Here is a 17615-nt window from a genome sequence, read left to right as displayed (position 1 = left end):
ATGACACGGGGAGAGATGAGACACAATGAGACCAAAGAGTGTGCATATTCATGAAAAACTAATTTTTCTTGAATGTGAACTTTTGTTCTTGTCTTTGGAAACCGTGTCGGAGGAAATTAACATTATTATCAGATTATTTGGACATATTCATCAAAACGAGAATAAATGGACTCAAAAACAATAAAAAGCCGCTGTGAAATAAACATTGGTGTAACACGCAATCATCCCCATGACAACTAAACAGTCCCTCATTACTGTGGAAGAGTGAGGGATGCAGTTGAAAACTCCACAGAAGAAATAGTGAGAAAACCTTGAGCGAAGACACTTATGAAACTAAGTATTTTTTACAGGTTCTGTAAATTGTCCAAGTTATCTGAATATACTCAAATCTGGTTTATCATCATGGCAAAGGTCTCTAAATTAAATAATCACATTTAAATAATCCAAAACCATGATATAAATATTGATAAAAAAGAGCAAGCATATTTGATATTTGTACAATTTGCATATTTGACATAAAGAACATCCGGTTCATCTGTACCAACTGTACCAGTTATATTAAGTTACAGCCACAGGTGCGAAGCGGTTTGAACTGGAAACTGAGAATATCTTTTTGACAAATCGCTGCATTATTCTGATATTGAGCACACGCGAGTGAGTCAGCGAAACAGAGTGAATCAGGTCCTGATGAATGGTGGCCATCCTGAATATGAAAGTTCCCGCTGCAGCCACAGCCAAATCCGGAACACAAAGTTATCGACTGTGGAGCGCAGACCCTGTGCGAACACCCCCCTGCACATCTCCCAGAAGAGTCAGGCAGACTGGATTTACATATTCAACTAGACAACTCCCCGGCCCCTGCGCTCCCTCCCTGAGAGGAGGAGGATGCAGTTTGGTCATTCTGCTAACAAGGGCGACAGCGTCCCCCCTTCGCGCTCGCCAAGATCGCCCACTTATTGCAAAGTTGGTAAATGCCAAGTCAAAACATGAATACTTTTGAGTAATCGCATGCTCCTGTTTTCCCTTTGACAGAAATAATCTCTCTCCACACAAATTCCTTCAGCAGCGGGTTGGATCCTGCGGACCAATTAGAAGAGTAGAAGAAGACTACTGAAATCGATATATTGGGGGAAGGGGGGAGAAAAAAAAACTTGCGTGGCACAAACTATTTCTTGTTTAATGCCTTTCATCAATTCCAAACTTCCAGCTAAAGTAAAACTGACTCTCCTCTGTTGCCTTGCTTCAACAGCCACAATTACAATGAGATGTGTGGTCATTAACAATGACTATAGGACAGGCAGTGAAGTGGGATCCCTGCGGGTCGGAGCATCTGTTGCATAGGGTTCAGCACTGCCATGGAAAATTGGACATTTAGAAGCCAGCTGGAGGACCAGTCTGCCCTGCTGTGTTACCACTGCTTAGGTGCCCACTGGCTGAATGCCACCATCAGCTACTGTAGAAGCCACTGGACCAAAGCAGTCAGGCCAGATGGTGCCCTTGCCAACCTACTAGCAGCCGCCACCAACTGCCCACTGCCCACGTCCACTGTCCTATCGTTCAACTCACGGATGAGTTGGGAGTCGTCATAACCCGAGGTGAAAAAGTTTTGCGCAAGGCATAGTGCTGCGGGAAAACTTGGAGTGAGCGGAGTACACGTTGGAATATAAATGGGCCCCATTGCGTCGTGTGTGTACTAACGTACATAAGCAGCTGCGTGATAGAGTCGGGGAGTCAGCTTGTAGGAGAGCGACTGCTCCACGGGGAAATAAAGCCATCTCCAGGCTGAACTCATTTGTCTGGCTGTGAACTGATATATAATTATATTAGGAGCTGTAAGTGCTCTTCTGTGATACAAGTATTACTACCATCTCCAAAGGCACAGCAACAAAGTAAGGAGGAGATGCATCTACGTGCTACAACTGGGAGAGCGAATCCAAATAATGGGATGTTGTTGGTGCATCCAAACACGAGGGGCCTCATCTGACTGAAGTCCAAATCATGGTGCGGTGATACTTGTACTGGATCAGTGACATTTGACTTTACTTATTCAACGTGTATCAACCACGGGCTGAATGTCATCCAAGTTAGTGTCAGATAGTGGGAGGCAAAATCTGTAATCTACCAATATTGACAATCCTTTAGAGAGTACACAGTTTTAAACATGCAAAAGGATTATGAAAATATGACTGTCACAGATACAGAATATATTGATCCATCAAAATTTTAAAGATGTTTCTTGAATTAGTTTGTGCCTTTTAACCAACAGTGGTGGAATAAATAAATTAATAAAGAATTAAATAATATTGTCACACTTACCTCTAAAAATACGAAGGAAGACAAAACATCACGTGTATTTCTGTAATTGACAGACTCAAAATTGATAAGGTGGAGCTGAAAGAACAAACAGTGATCTTCAGCCAACTCAACACTTCAAGCTAACATGGAGGAAAAAACCTAGAGATGCTGCAAAAAAATGAGTACAATTTAAATGTGATCATTTTTGATTTCATTACAACTAAGCAAACGGCATCTGCAGATGAAGATCATGGATTCATCTTTCGAATAAGGCGCCCTCTGTAAAGTCTTCAAACGTTCATAACAAATTATTTTACTAAAGGTTAGTAGATCATTTATCATTTATCAACTATACGACATTGATAAGAACAACTTTTAAGTTTCCGAAAGACATTTCTTTCTGAGCCAATTGACATTTAATAATAACCTATGATGCATTTAAAAAGGTTAACCAACATTATTACCGACAACTTATCAACTCTTAATGAAGGGTGCAGATAAAATAGAATTCAAAACCTCATAGCATTAATATATTCTTATGTCTTAAAAAACAGTGCATGCAAATCAATTACACACGTACATAAGCCAAAGACCAGAATTAAATGTAAACAGAAATACTTTATTTCACTATTACACAATAACAAGCTCGGAAAGGAAAGTTACAAAAAAGAGAAATGGAAACCAAATTCTACAAAGCACCACATAATATAAGACGACTCATAAATGTTTGAACGAAACCTTATGCTAACTGCACTCTACCTAAGGTATCATCATCATCATCATTGAGAATTTAGAAATCAGCAAAAAAGTTTGGACATTAAGCACAGTCATGCCAGTAATAGTAATATCTTACAGATTCATGTGGCGATGATTCGGAGTGGGGGGGGGGGGGGGGGGGTGATCCGTAAAGGTTCACTCTACGTGGTGAGACAAAGAGAAACTGTAGTCCATCATCTGTTTGGTATGACATAGGTTTGCATTTGGTATAAAGGAGAGTTGAGGAGGCAGACGCGGGTCACAAGAGTATTTGCAAAAAACAATTCTAATGAGGTATCAGTTCACCATGTAGAATGTAGTCAAAGAAACCAGAGGGAAGTACCTGAAGGTTCATTTTTGTACAATTGTTTGTATCCTACAATGTGACATTATATGAGTAATCCTGATCAGTAACCCCCATCCAACTGCTGTAGCAGGCTAAATCAAATCCTAACACGCAAAACACTATTTGACCCACGCCTGTGAGGAGGACGGTGAAGAGACGTAGGGGGGCTGCGGGTGGTGTTACTTTTCTTTTTTTTTCTTTTTTACATGGAAAACACTGTACAGGTGCCTTCAGATCTGCCAGCACTAAAGGCACATGGGGTCCACTGAGCAACAGATGTGTCCATTCTGGAAAAATGAGAGGAGAGAGAAGGCAAAAAAACACACACATGAGTGGATTATCGTCACACTTTAACCCCGGGCGAGACCTTTCGAAGCTCGACGGGCAATATTTCCAGGTGGAGGCGGCGCTGCGGCATACAGACTCAGCTTGGCATTCAGGATTCCTCTGGGCATAATTTTTGGCGCCAACCGATCCCACGCGGCGATATGCCACTGAGACTACAAATGCGCATGGTCGCAGAGTCATTCCGCCTGAGACGTAGGGGGCTGATAGACTCCCTGGTCGTCTGGAGGTTTGCAGGTCAAGCGCTGTATGTGCTCAATCGCCGAACTGAGCAAATCAGAGCGGTATAAGTCTGACTGTACTGAAAGAGACGATGTTAAAAAGCACTACGTCCGAGTTAATGCATCTGAACTGAATGTAAATCTCGCAGAAAGACCGATTTGATTATTTATCAGTCTGTCCATTGAGAATGTCTGCTCTCTCCTGCCTGAGACCAGGAAATCATTGCCAGGCGAGCAGGGGGAGAATATTTTATCCTGAAATCTCTGCATAGGGAGTCGGCCTCGGCTACGCGGCGGATTAGTCCCAAAGCCGGGGAAAACAATGTGTGCTCACAATAGGTAATGACGGGGGTTATCCTCTCAGTGATTATTCCACGAAACTCCACAACTCTTGAAAACAACTCGCGGTGGGCAGCAAACTCCACCTAGTTTCCTAGAAAACCAATTATTGGAGCGTGTCCCAGTTTTCTAGATGAGAAAAATATCTGAGGCTCTATGCATTGTGAGTACTGCGTGTGCAAACATGTCCGCTTGTTCAACAGTGCAGAGGAGTGAGTCCCTGCCGAAGTTAAAGCAGCGGCCGGGAGACAAGTTGCTGATGGATGTTTTTTACTCTTGGTCCAAGGTTTCAGTTCATTTTTAATGAAAGTAATGTCGTTTAACATTGTAGGACTTACGCTCCCTGCCTTCATATCTGTAAAATATGGAATAACAGCCGGCACACGGATAACACGGCAGCGCGTAACGCTGGGAAACAACTGTCTCGTCGTCACTGTGACGTTGCTTGGCAACAAGCAGACTCCAGGAAAGTTATAGCTCCACATTATTTCTTTACAGTTTTTTTTGCACAGGTATGATATTGAATAATGAGGTCTAAAGATGCATCTGATGCCTCTTGATGCCATGCCAGGCTAACCGGCTGATGGCTGTGGCTTCATATTTAGCGGACAGATACAGAATGTGAGTGGCAGCCAGAAAGCAATCATTTACCAACTACTGCTTTAAAAAGGAGCGGTGATAGAAGAGCAACAGTATTCTTGCTAGTACAGTCAATATAAATGGGACATGGGACACAATACATCATACATCATTGGTCATTGGAAAGTAAATAATTTGTTATCCTCTCTGACTCTCTATTATGCGTTTTGGACAACAACCAAAAACCTCCGTCACCATAACTGTGTGTTTTAGTTTACTAAATTATTGGGTTTGGTCATCTCATTAACCTCCCCCTCTGTTTTTGCTCTCTCATCTCACTGCTCTTTTAAATGAGCTGAAATGTGTCTGTTCTATGTGCATGAGGTTTTAGTGCAGATCAGGAGCAGAAGACAATCAGGCAGCATCATATATATCATGTAAAATAAATGCAAAGTCTGGACCACAGCGTGCTCTAAAAGGTTTTCAATTCCAGAACATTTTTTCTCTTCGATATATCTCGTGTACCACTGGACCCGAACACAAACTGTGATCTGCCGCCTGCCGGGCCGCCACCTTACCTTGCACTGGCACAGGGTGCACTCTGTGCCATGTTTGATCCAGGAGGAGCCGCTGAAGCGTGAGATGTTGTGCTCGTCCGTGCACGTCTTGGTGATGTCGTTGCGGATGGTGTCGGCCAGGCAGGGGTCGGTGACACAGCGGGGACAGCACTCGCCCTCGGGCACCACGGTAAACTCACAGTCCACGGGCGGGCAGGGCAGAGGCCAGCAGTCCACCTGCCCCTGCTGTGAAGGTGGAGGGAGAAAAACATTTGAGATGGACAGACAGACAGACAGACAGACAGACAGACAGACAGACAGACAGACAGACAGACAGACAGACGGTGAGGGAAAGAAAGTTGAGAATAAATCTCTGCTAACGCACCATTGCCTTTTCCATGTCGAATCAAGTTACTCCTGCAAATACACATATTTCTCCTGACGCTTTTCATTTGCATGCTAGAGGGAGCTCCACTTGATGAGACGGAGAAAAAAAAGGGAAGTTGTTTTGGTACCTAGGAAAAAAAAAAGATGAGCGGAGCAATCTACCAACTCAGTCAGCTTTTCTTTTTTCTTTTTTCAGACTCGGAGGGGTAAATGCTGCAGCTTTTTAATTGACTTGTTCTCGTGCCCCTCGCTCGTTGTTGTTCCTCTGTTAATCTCACGGAAAACTTTCAGCACATAAAACCTTATTGGATTTTTCTACCGCTGCCGTATTCTCTTGGTCCTGGGAAGAACAGGGGCATATATACATTTTGGACAATTCTACACGTCCTACCTGCTTTATCAGTGTAGCCTGACCCACTTCTGCTTACGCTGTCATCTGTGAGCATTCTGGGCTTCACACTTTATTGGGGAATGAAATATGAGCTCAGACTTTATATGTTTAAACACCGGAGGAGATACACACACACATGCACGCACGCGCACGCACACACACACACACACACACAAAGTTCCAAGAGGCCTGATGTGAGTGTCCCACCGCGGATATTTAATATCACTGAAAATCGTCCGGCTCAGCATTTCAGAAATGTTGCTGTAAATTGGCCCCGGCTATTAAGCACAGGCTCACGTAGCGCTAATGCCCACACACTGGTTTCCGTGCAGTGCGTAAACATTTGAAGTGGGAAATCTTCCCCTGTAGCCAGAGGGAGAGGCTGAATGCAGCCCTCAGTATCTTCCCCCACGCCTTGCGATAAGGGAGGCCGTCGTGTTTGTCTCTTCATGCAGATGCGGCCTATGATCACAAAAGGAGATTTGCTTCACAATCAGCGCACAGTGGCGTGTATACTTGATCACAGTAAACCTGAAGACGCTCTTTCATTTCTGTCTTATAGTCCAGGTTATCGTTTTTAATCTGAATCTGTATTCTGTGTCCATGGCGTCGCACTGCAATTTAACATGCGCGCCTTTACATTAAACAAGATGTAAAGATTCCCTGTTTGTGTGACTCAATGTTACAAAAGGCCTCCGGGGATGTTCAAATCTACTGACATCTATGTGTGACTGGGAATTAGCCCACAACAACCACGCTCCCTCTTCTGTGTGCCTCGACCACACTGTACACCCTCGATACTTCTGCTGGCGATTTAACAAGATGGCAAATCACAAGTGAGCCGGGTGTGCACAGGCTGCCGGGCCCGCATTCTTGATTTCAAAACGATTGCACGGGGGCATCGGAGACGGATGCACATCTTGGTCTTGGGAGAATGTTCTGGCCATCTGCCTGCTGCCACTGTGTATTTTAAGCCCCCCTGCCGAGCCCGGACGGCCATGGCCCTGCTAAGTGTAGCAGCGTTCAAGGTTCATTTCATGTCCCTGTCACGCCACCGGAATCCCCGTATCGTACCCCCCCCCCCCCCCCCCCGCCCTTTTCAAGTGCTGCTCTTGCTGGTCCTCTGCTTTGCGTGCATGTCTCTGTGCATCTGTAATCGATTGTGTTTCCCGAGCGATTGTGTGCAAAGCATGTGCGAGGGGACGGGAGTGCTGTGGTGACGGGTGTTCCTACGTCCTCAAACGTGAGTACACATGTGTGTGTACTCGCGTATACTGTGTACGTACTCATGTTGGAATAGTGTATGTGAATGTGTGTGTGTGTGTGTGTGTGTGTTTGTGCGTGCTCTGCTGATGCGACAGGCATAACCGCATTCCCAAATACGTTTGTGTCTGCTTGTGTCAACAATGCAGTATATAAGTGCCGACACTGAGCAGAGCCGCAGCGAGAGTGAAGCCGAGCGAACCCATTTTCAGTCGACTGTGCTCCCGCCGCCGCCTCTCAGCCGAGCAGGGACTTTCAAGCCCTTCCATAATGGTTTGCTGTGAGAAATCCAGAAATCAGGTCCCCGGGTCCGGGGCATCGGGGCGGCGTTGCAATGGCGGGAGAGGAGGAAGGAAATGGCCTCGCTGTTGCTACTCGGACCATAAATCTGTCGGACGGGAGCCGACTTATACTATCTACAAGTATGACTGATACTCTAAAAGCAACAACCAGAGGGGCGAGAAGGAGAAAAAAGGAGTTGTTAAGTGCTCGTCTCGAGCTCCACAGCGAAGATGATTTGTGAGTCACTGAACAGAAGGGGCGACACTGGCGTGGGCGCGCGTGTGTGTGTGTGTGTGTGTGTTTCAGCGGGTGGGACAAGACCGCGTGGCAGAATGTAAAGCATGATATTAGCATTTGATATGCGTATAGCTCCGAAGTGAGAGGGGCGTCATAGGTAGAAGGATTTACGGTTTGTGTCAAGTTGATCGGGGGACACTTGACGGAAAGGCTTCCGCGCGTAACGCCACTGTGTAAAACACCCACACGGGGGAAGATGTGAACACAACAAAAACAGTGCGCACGTCTCCCTGTGAAATATTCATGTGGAGCACACAGTGTTATTGCGTTTGGTATGAGGAGTAGGAGAGCATGTGGGGGACACTCAAAGCCACAGAAACACACAGGCAGCAAATACTCATCAATCAACAAAAGCAAACACTTTGTACATCCTCCTCGTTGCACACACACACAGATGGTACACACTGTTACAACGCCCCCCCTTGAGGCACCAACCTCCTGTTGTCTTCACCTTGGAAGTACCCTTCAATAAAATGTATAATTCCATCACAGCAGACAAAAAGTGCAGAGGGTCCTTTGAATTCTTTAAAATGGCACTAATCACCCTCTCCCTTTCTTCTGCCTCGAGATGAAAACCTATCTTCATTCTCTCCTCCCCGCAGCCTTCCTATTCACCTCTTCATCACGCCGCCTCTCTGGCCACAAAACTTCTCTCCTTGACTGTCTCCGCAGAGCACATCTCCTCTCGTTCGAGAGCATTTCCATGGAGACGGGCATATTTGCTACATTCTCTCGCGCGGGGCTCTGTGGCACATCAGCAGCGGCGGCTCGCGTTCTCACCCTCGGCGCAAAGCGGCTCCGGAGGAGGGCGCCGACCGGAAACCCTGCAAAGTAAATTCCACAAGCAATGCGGCCTCGCTCACCAGGCACTGGCACTGCTGGCAGTTCTCCACCCATGTGTCTCCGCTGCCGTAGGTGAGCAGGCCGTTCTGGTGCAGACACTGGCTGCTCAGCCGGGGGTCGCACTCGGGGCAGCAGAACAGGTCGGCGTTGGGGTTGTCGCAGTCGCAGACCATCCTGCGGCACATGACTTGGCCGGCCTGAGCACAGAGGAGCACACGCGTTAGCAAAAATAAAAAAAACATGAGGCACAGGACTGCACACGGCGATGAGCACACGTTCATATACATGCACAGGCAAGGCCATTTGTTTAATGGCGTCATTAAAAATGTATGCTGATTGTTAATATCGCAATAAAGGCTGTGTAGCCCCGTAGCCTCACTGCTTTGAAGCTGCGTTGTACACTTACGCGGTCTCGGCGTAAACTATAGTCACAAAACTGAGATATATTTTCTGAATACTGATGAACAGCAGTCCCTGGTCATCGGTGAGGGGTTTGAACAAGAATTACTCGGCAGTCTTGTTGTTTTTCTCAGTGATTTTAGATGCTTTCCATATGTGAGAACTGCTGCGGGTCTGATCAGGGCCTATCATCTTTGCCACATATTTCTCTCCTCCTAAGCCATACAGGAAATTAATGTACTAATGTTTATTTCAGACATAATGTTGGGCAGACGCCTGAAAACAATTAATCAGCATCTATTTTGATGATCGATGATCAACTTTAAAGGCATTTCTTACCCCATGCCCCAAATTCGTTGCTTCCACATTCTCAAATGTGATACTGTATTTGCTGGTTTTTCTTGGTCTTCTGTGGTATTTTTTGGGGCCATGGTCAGAAAATATAAAACATTCAAATATATCAGTTTGGGATTTGAGAAACTCTGACGGACATTCGTTACCTATTTCTGACAGGATAGTTGTTAGTTGGAGGCCCACAGACACAAAACTATAGATCCTTGATACATGCAGTAGGAAAAAAATATGAATAAAGGAACAGGTTCAACTTGTTGCCTCCATATCGATTCTGCTTTTAGGTTTAATTCATAAACAGGCAGAGTGAGTACTGTCTGAAGGAGAGGTGTCGGAGGTCGCTCCTTCCTCCTGCTCCCAGTCGACCCCCAGCACCAGAGTCATGAAAACAACTGCACTAATGCAGAATAAGAACATACATACAAAACAAAAATAGTAAAAATGTGTGGAATAATTCTATTTTTAAGTCTTACAGTTAACAAAGCATCAAAAACATCACAATAGCTTAAAGATCTACATTACTTTCCCCTTAAGGTTGTTTACAATGTGATCGGATCGTTTATTTATATTTACTCGTTTGTTCATTTTTTACGCCTCCTTTTTTCTTTAAAAATAAGTTAAATAAAAGTATATATACAGTATTAAAAAAACGATGTTATGATCAGGTCCAACTATAGCTAACAACCTAAGATTGAGCAGTATGCAGTATATCAAAATCAGTATTTATGAAAACAAATATTTACAAAGTGCATGACAACTAAAAACTGACATTTAAATCTGCGGGTTCTTCAATGTGCATAGTTTTTCCTTTAGTGACGCCTCTTTTAGGATTCCCCACCACTTCAGTGCTCGCGAACCTCAATGATACCTGGAGTTTCTGTAAACTGAGTTTTTTTCTTTCCTGCCGACTAATTTAAAGTATTTGTTCCATGTTTGAGATATTAGCGGCCCTTTCCAATGCATTGATGCGGTGAACCCCACGCAGACTGGACCTGTGAACTATTTGCATATTTCATGACCTCAGTCTGGACAACACCCAGTCTTTGTCCCTCTCTGCCGTGTGACCTTGGTTTCCCCCGTCACTTCGTTGCAGCAGTCGATCTCATCTCCAGCTGCGTCTGCCCGCCTCCAAAACAATAACATGTTTACCCCTCTGCTCCTTTCGGCTGCTCAAAACGACTAATTTTGACAGGCAGCTCTTCAATCTCGCCAATCAATTAATATGACTCATTTAATTAGGCAGCCATTTCTGCCCTGGTCCTTTGTAATCAAATGAATAATTTGCCGCTTGATCATTCACTGCCGACACTAATCCACTATAATCACCTTCCACTACAGCCAGACACTTGGCATTAGGGTGAGCGAAACGCCGAAATGCGAAGTATGACTGGTCCGTGACCTGATATTCATGAGGGGAAAATAGGATGACGAAAAGAGTTTTGCCACGTTGGTGCCTAAAATCAATCAAAACGGCTTTGTCAAACCTGGGTCAGAAACCTTGTCTGCAGTTGGACCGCGTGCGGTCAATGCAGAAATTGAGGATGTAGTTGAAAACTGTTGTGGAAACGCAGTTTAAAATATTCATGAAATCATTGTGCCGAATCTACATTCTGCCTCGTGTCATCTGGTTTCATCCCTTTATCTGTTTGCACATCGCCTCAATTGGACACTACAGGACACGGCTCTGGGTACAAGGGAGCCGGCCGTGATTGCTCGAGGAGGAGGGATATGTTTACAGCACCAGGCGAGGTAACATTTGCTGCTGATTGGCCCTGCGTGTAATGACATCGTTCCTCGGGACAAACAGGTTTACAATTGCTTTGTTGCTCTTAAGTAGAGAGACAACAAACAAAGGAGAAGAAAAATTAAAACCTAGACTAGTTGGTTACACGTGCAGCAACACAGAGAGATCACTATTGCTCAACTGTTTAACGCACTGAGCCCATTTTCTCGTTCTCATCATGTCAATTTTTTTCCAGGTGTCTCTCTCAAGCGACCCATCTACCTCTAAGCCTTCCCTCTGTCCATATGTGCTCCACGTCCATCTCCATCTGTTTCTCACCTGACATGAGCACACAGAGCACCTATCGCTGTCAAGCACCCAGATCTGCCCGCTGTGCTTAACCTTGTTGTCATGGATACAGTCGCCGGTGCAGTTGTGCCCGTGGGGGCACCGGCAGTCGTAGCCTCCGTCCAGGTTGAAGCACACTGTGTCGTTGGCACAGGTGTTCCTCCCCGTCTTGCATTCATTAATGTCTGTGGAGAGAGCGCAAAAAGAAAAAGATGACATCACACATGCTCTGCACAAATAACACAGTTATCATGCACGACTCAGTAATGTTGCTTTGGTAACACACACACACTCACACATGCACACACACGCGCACACAAACTCAACATGTTTCAATGAGCTGACGTGCATTTTTCCTTGTCTCTCTCTGACCTGCTCTCTGCACCCGTGAGCTGCTCGACACAACAGTGTCACAAAACACCACAGCACACAACTGTAATGTAACCCAGAAACCCACTTTTGGTCAAGTTATAACTTTGATTCGTGAGAACGCATACAGTATGCCCCCAACCTCGCCCCCGCCCCCCTCGCCGCCTCCTGCATCTCAGACTGACAATCAAGATGGGGTCCACGACCTTGCACTACTGTTACAGGCAACGCTTCAGTGTTACTGTAGATTGAGGGTTTCCGTTTTGACAGCTCACACCTCTCCTGACAGGCTGCATCAGAGAGAATGATACAGAAAATGAACAGGCCGCAAAAAGAAAACTGACATTCTGGGAGGAAAACAGACTGATAAAGTCGTACCCACCTAATCACACCATTACTTACACAAGTGCAACGAAACCCCTTATCACACTAAAGTTTGGACTTATGATAGTGGGTGACTCACAAATTTAAAAGTTTGGGATCATTAAAAAGAACTCCGTACATCACATAAAACAAAAAAACAACAACATTTAAACATTTGGACATTTGGGAATACATTTTTCTTGAAAAAGAAACTAATATTTTTCATTACAATAAAACATTCATGCAATGGCTGTTTCATAATATGATCTACACATCATTGATCTGAATTGTTACATATAAACTGATGTTTCATGTGTGTACCTTCTAAATAAAGCAGACGTTTTTGCCCTCACCAGATTTTACATATTTGTGTCAAAAAAATAAAGGTGGGCCACTCACCTACACATGATTCCCCATTGGCAGAAAACAAGCCGTTGTCATGGTAGCCATCGCGACACTCACAGTGGTACCAGCCGGGCAAGTTGACACAAGTGGATTTACTATCACACTCCACAAAGCCGTCCGCACACTCATCAATATCTGAGGAGAGGAGAGGGGAGGAGGAGGAGGGGAGGAGGAAAGGGGGAGAGAAGCACATAGAATCAATATCATGTTGGTTTCAGAAATACGCTTTTGCTCCATTCTTGTCTGGTAGGCATTCACATTGACTGATTCATAATTGATAAAACAACGTGCCTGGCATTGCAGTGAATCTAGTCCATGGGCTTTATTGATCAAGCATGGTTGCATAGCCGGAGCGGGACATCTGTATCAATAACAGATAGCAGGGAATGAATGAAACTAAGCCTGTTCTTGAAAGACAGAGATGTAACATCGGCTTGTATTTTAAAATGCCAGTACACTGTCTCATCCCAATAAATCCGGAGGTGTGCATGTGCTCACGTTAATCCAACGTTGCTCGGACATGAAGAGAAAGTATGTTGTGACGTGTGAAGGAGCTCACTGAAGGACATCTTCTACCAGCCTGTGGGCGGTTGTCGATAGGCTGAGCTGATTTGCTTTCACAGAGCTCCACTCAGAAACATCCCTGGCTCTGCCTCCTCCTTCAGCTCTGCTCTTTAATACAATACTTCGATAACATGCCCCCCCGAACACACACAAACACTTGCTCCTCTCTGCATGACCACAACAACCTCCCACCGCTCGTTTCATTCCCCTCTTCTCATCTGCGATCGCTTGCTTTCCTTTCTGTTTCCCGGCAGGCCAACGTTCAGCCTTTTTTTTATTTCAACAAGCAACCCTGAAACTTTCCTGCAAACATCAAACCGGAACAGCACAATGCAATCTTCAACAGTGAGCATAACGTGCCCGGAGAAAGAGATCGCTCTGATGTTTCAGCTCATATTTAATTAAACCGAAGGACGGGCCCACATGAGAGGGGACATGAATCCTGTTATTACACAGTAGGGCTAAATGTGTTAGGCCCAGACATGCACTGTGATTAAATGTGCCTGCGTAGCCAATGATGGCTTTTTTATGATTGTGCATGATGCATGATGCTCTGCTCTCATTATGAAAATGGCAGTGTGCCGTGTCTGACCTTCTCTGCGACGGCCTGAAACAGTAGCCCCCACAGAGACACGGGCAGACGGGCTCACGGTCCCCCACCGCCCAGGCAGTAATGGGATTAAGATCTATTGGCTAATGAGCCCTCAGCCTTTTAATAGAATTTCTGCAGCAGATTAAGCGTTGATCAAATGTCCCGCAGATTAGGGCTTTATCTATTTAAGAATTACCCGCATTTGTCCGAGTCCACTGCAGGTTGCGTTCTTCACTTGTCGGGTAAAAAAAAAGAAAAAAAAAAAGCTTTCTCTTTTGGCTTGGACAGACTTTAAAAACGACAGCTCTCATTTGACTAATTACATGAGTTCAGAGGGAGCAGAGCTCCTCCTCTTCCCCTTTAAGCCAGCGACGCCGGGTTCAAAAGGACACTGCTTGAAAACCGCAAAGTCTACAGCAAATGCTATAACTAGCGAAAATGAATCTACATCCTCCCCACCCATGAACCGAAATATTTAATATCTCTTTGTTGCCTGTTAATGTCAGCGTGACAAAAGCGCAGGGAGCTTTAAGGGGAAAAGCCGCATGATGTGTCTTGCCAGTATATTTTAAAAAATCAAGGCAAATTAGTTTTAATCATCCTCCTCTCCCAAATAAGGCTGTATGAATCTGTTTCAAAGTACAACTCAGCAGTCAGATACTATTTATAACAGACGCCGAAGTAAATCTAAAAATATGCAAATGGTTTATTTTCAGCCAGTTTCATTCAGGCATTTTAAAAGCTTGACTGTCTTCGCTATAGCAACGGAGGGTTACACCCTCGACAAAAAAAACCTGTCATTTCCTTGTTTTTATCTGAGCCAAACCTGTCAGCCACAATTACGGCATGATGCATCTCGGCCTGCTGCCAAATCAACTCTTAAGAGCGCTGCTGTGTTCCAGGACCGTGAAGCTCGCTGTCGTCGCGACTCAGACTCCGTCAGACTGAATGTGCGAGGTACGGCACGGACACAACCTGCCTGCAAAGGTCTCCCCTTCTCTTTTATCCTCTCGCGTAAATGATAACAGAGGATCGTTGTAATTAAGTCATCAAAACATGACAACCAGACAAGAGCGCTGCCTGAAAGCTCCGTCTGAATCATGAGGCTTTTGCTCTCGTTGAATCATGGATGTGCATAGCGCAGTATTTTTTTCTTTTGTCAAATCGTGTTCTCCCTCCCTCGGCTCAGGAATAAAACCAGACTACATAAACCAAATAAAACCCATCTTTGTGAATCTCTCTGGGAGGCCAGGGCCACAGGAGAACAGTGATTTTGGAGTTGCCTCGCCGACTGGAAGACGCAGTAACTGACAGAAGTACCTACACAGAGAGAGGCGCTTAGAGAACAGGCATCACTGGGTAGAGGAGGAGGGGGAGGAGACGAGAAGGAGCAGGAGGAAGAAAGAGCGAGGACAGACTGCAGTTATCCCACTTGTTATCCTGAGTGGCAGCCTGGAAACAAGGGCTCTGTTCAGGCAGCTCTCAGAAGACAAAGTAAAGAACCGGTGGACGGTCTTTCCTCAGGACCCTCCTGGGCTCGTCCCGCCGCTGTGCCATGAACAAGGCCCCCTCCGTTCCTGCTTTCATCCACTCCCTTCACCTCTCCACGTGTTTCCTTCCTCACTTCACCTGCCGATCTGTGCCCCAAATCTGAGGCGAAAACCACCCCGTGCCTTCATCGTCTCCTCCCCGCCCTCGTCCCTGCAGTTTGCTCTCTCTTTGTGCAGCAAAAGGCAGAGTTGAGAGTTTAGTCAACCCTGCCCCTCTTCCTCTTCTTCTCCATCCCTCCCTTTCGCCGCTCCTGCTCCCCACACGTTGGCCTCGCCACCGATTCTGAGCCAGGGCAGGTGCAGTGCTGTGCCTTGATTCAGTCGTTCCTCCCTTTCTTCCTTCCTTCCCTGACATTTTCCCTCCCCGTGTCTTTTTTTCCCTTCCCTGAGTGACAGCTCGCCCCGGGGGTTGGCATACAGTTCTGCTGCGTTGCCTTACTCAGTGCAGAACCAGCTACGGCTGCCACATGTACATTCATCCGTACAGTGACCTAATTCAAACTGATTTCCGTTTCAACAGAGGTCCACCGGAGGATCCTGATAGGCTGCAGTGAGGAGTTATTCGGAAACATCTCCGGATCTCGACGGAACCGTTCCTCTTGCTCCTCGGTCGGATACCATTTGGAAACAAGTGGAATTTAAAAAATGAATCTGTCACGTCAGCCCCCGTTTGCGATGACGGTTGAGAAAGGGCTGCAGTCAATCGCAGCGTGTACAGTGCATCGCCTTTATTGGCACGTTCATGACACGGCCACGAGGCAAGAAATGGATTGCGGATCCCTGCTCTTTTATGTGGAGTAAAGTGTAATTGAGCGATTGTCACTGCTCCTCAATCTTCATTAAGAGAAAAGTGTGGACTCAGACAATCAATCAATCACCATGAAACCTGAGGCAAATTGAGTTGGGTTCGAAGATGAAACAGACACCGAAACGCAAAATCCATATCTGCAAGCACTTGAATGGGAGAGTACTTGAGTACTCGCGGCAAATTGGAGACGAGCCTCGTGAACAATTGGCCGCTGCAGGCGCGCACAGATTGCAATCAATCTGTAGCACTTACCCATGGCTGTAAAATCCCTCCGAGTGAAATCAAAATGTGACAGCTGCTTTTTTGTTTTGTTTTTGCAGTCCACACTTTTGTTAAAAAATTTATTTCAAAATTGATTGCTTTATTTTTGAAAGCGAGAAGGAAAAGGTTTCTATGGAGGAGGACTGCTGCTTCAGCCTCAGAGTGGGAGGAATGTACGTACGCATGTGTGTGTGTGTGTGTGTGTGTGTGTGTGTGTGTGTGAGTGAGTGACTGACGGCCGGTGCCACCAGGGAACTGAGACACGGCATAAACAATGTATGGAAACATCTACTTTGTAGTTAGCTGCTAGATGAAATGCCAGGGAGCTGTGTTCGCGGTGGCATTTGAAGCTGCACTAATCACTACTTTTATATTAAGAATTATTAAACGACTTTATATTTCATTTTTTTTAAACGGTCACTCGCTGTGACAAACCCTCAGGAATTCATCACACATGCTTTACATGTATCTGTATCTGTTGCAGGTCTGTTGGACGCCTTTTTCACAAATACATCTTTTCATATCTTCAGTATTGTGCATGACGTACAGCGTGCCTCACCACAGTTATTCCTCCCAGATGGTTGACCCGGGAGGTTTAAAGGTCTCTGCAGGAAAGGCTTTAGATTAGGATGTTTTATGTGTGTGTTAGGAGTGGCCACCGTGTCCCTGTCATTGGGATAAGATGTGCCTTGACACCTTCCTTCAAGAAGATAATAACAATCTTCCTGTAAATGCTATACTTTGAGCTGCTGTGTCGATTCGGAATATCCCCCTACGGGAGATCGATAAAGTTTCATCTCATCCTGACATGACATCTGGTGACCTATTGTTATCTGCTACCTCCTATCTGGTATAATACTGGAATGCTGCGATTGCACTGTGAGTTTTTGGTTCGGCTGTCAGTGTGTGAGCTGTACCAAGAATCGTCTCTGTATGTGCTGAATAAAGTCATCTATGTGCAAGGAGAGGACAACTTCATTA

The 17615-nt window shown here is 45.5% G+C and overlaps 1 protein-coding gene across 1 annotated transcript in view; it reads right to left on the bottom strand.

The window, feature by feature from the left end:
- Positions 1–2893: 2893 nt before the first annotated feature.
- The window catches only part of nell2a (neural EGFL like 2a), a 71813-nt gene continuing 57091 nt past the window's right edge, over positions 2894–17615 (bottom strand). Inside the window, exons 16-20 of the mRNA XM_035643342.2 lie at positions 12854–12994; positions 11714–11907; positions 8922–9098; positions 5460–5684; positions 2894–3684 (exon numbers count right to left, since the gene is read on the bottom strand). Coding sequence (XP_035499235.1) covers positions 3643–3684; positions 5460–5684; positions 8922–9098; positions 11714–11907; positions 12854–12994 — 779 coding nt within the window. The 3' untranslated portion in view covers positions 2894–3642. The remainder of the gene's footprint in view (positions 3685–5459; positions 5685–8921; positions 9099–11713; positions 11908–12853; positions 12995–17615) is intronic.

Source organism: Scophthalmus maximus, chromosome 7 (assembly GCF_022379125.1).
Source record: "Scophthalmus maximus strain ysfricsl-2021 chromosome 7, ASM2237912v1, whole genome shotgun sequence".
In the NCBI taxonomy this organism is placed as follows: domain Eukaryota; kingdom Metazoa; phylum Chordata; class Actinopteri; order Pleuronectiformes; family Scophthalmidae; genus Scophthalmus; species Scophthalmus maximus.
The sequence above is the reverse complement of the archived record's forward strand: the minus strand, read 5'-3'. Positions and strand labels throughout refer to the sequence as shown.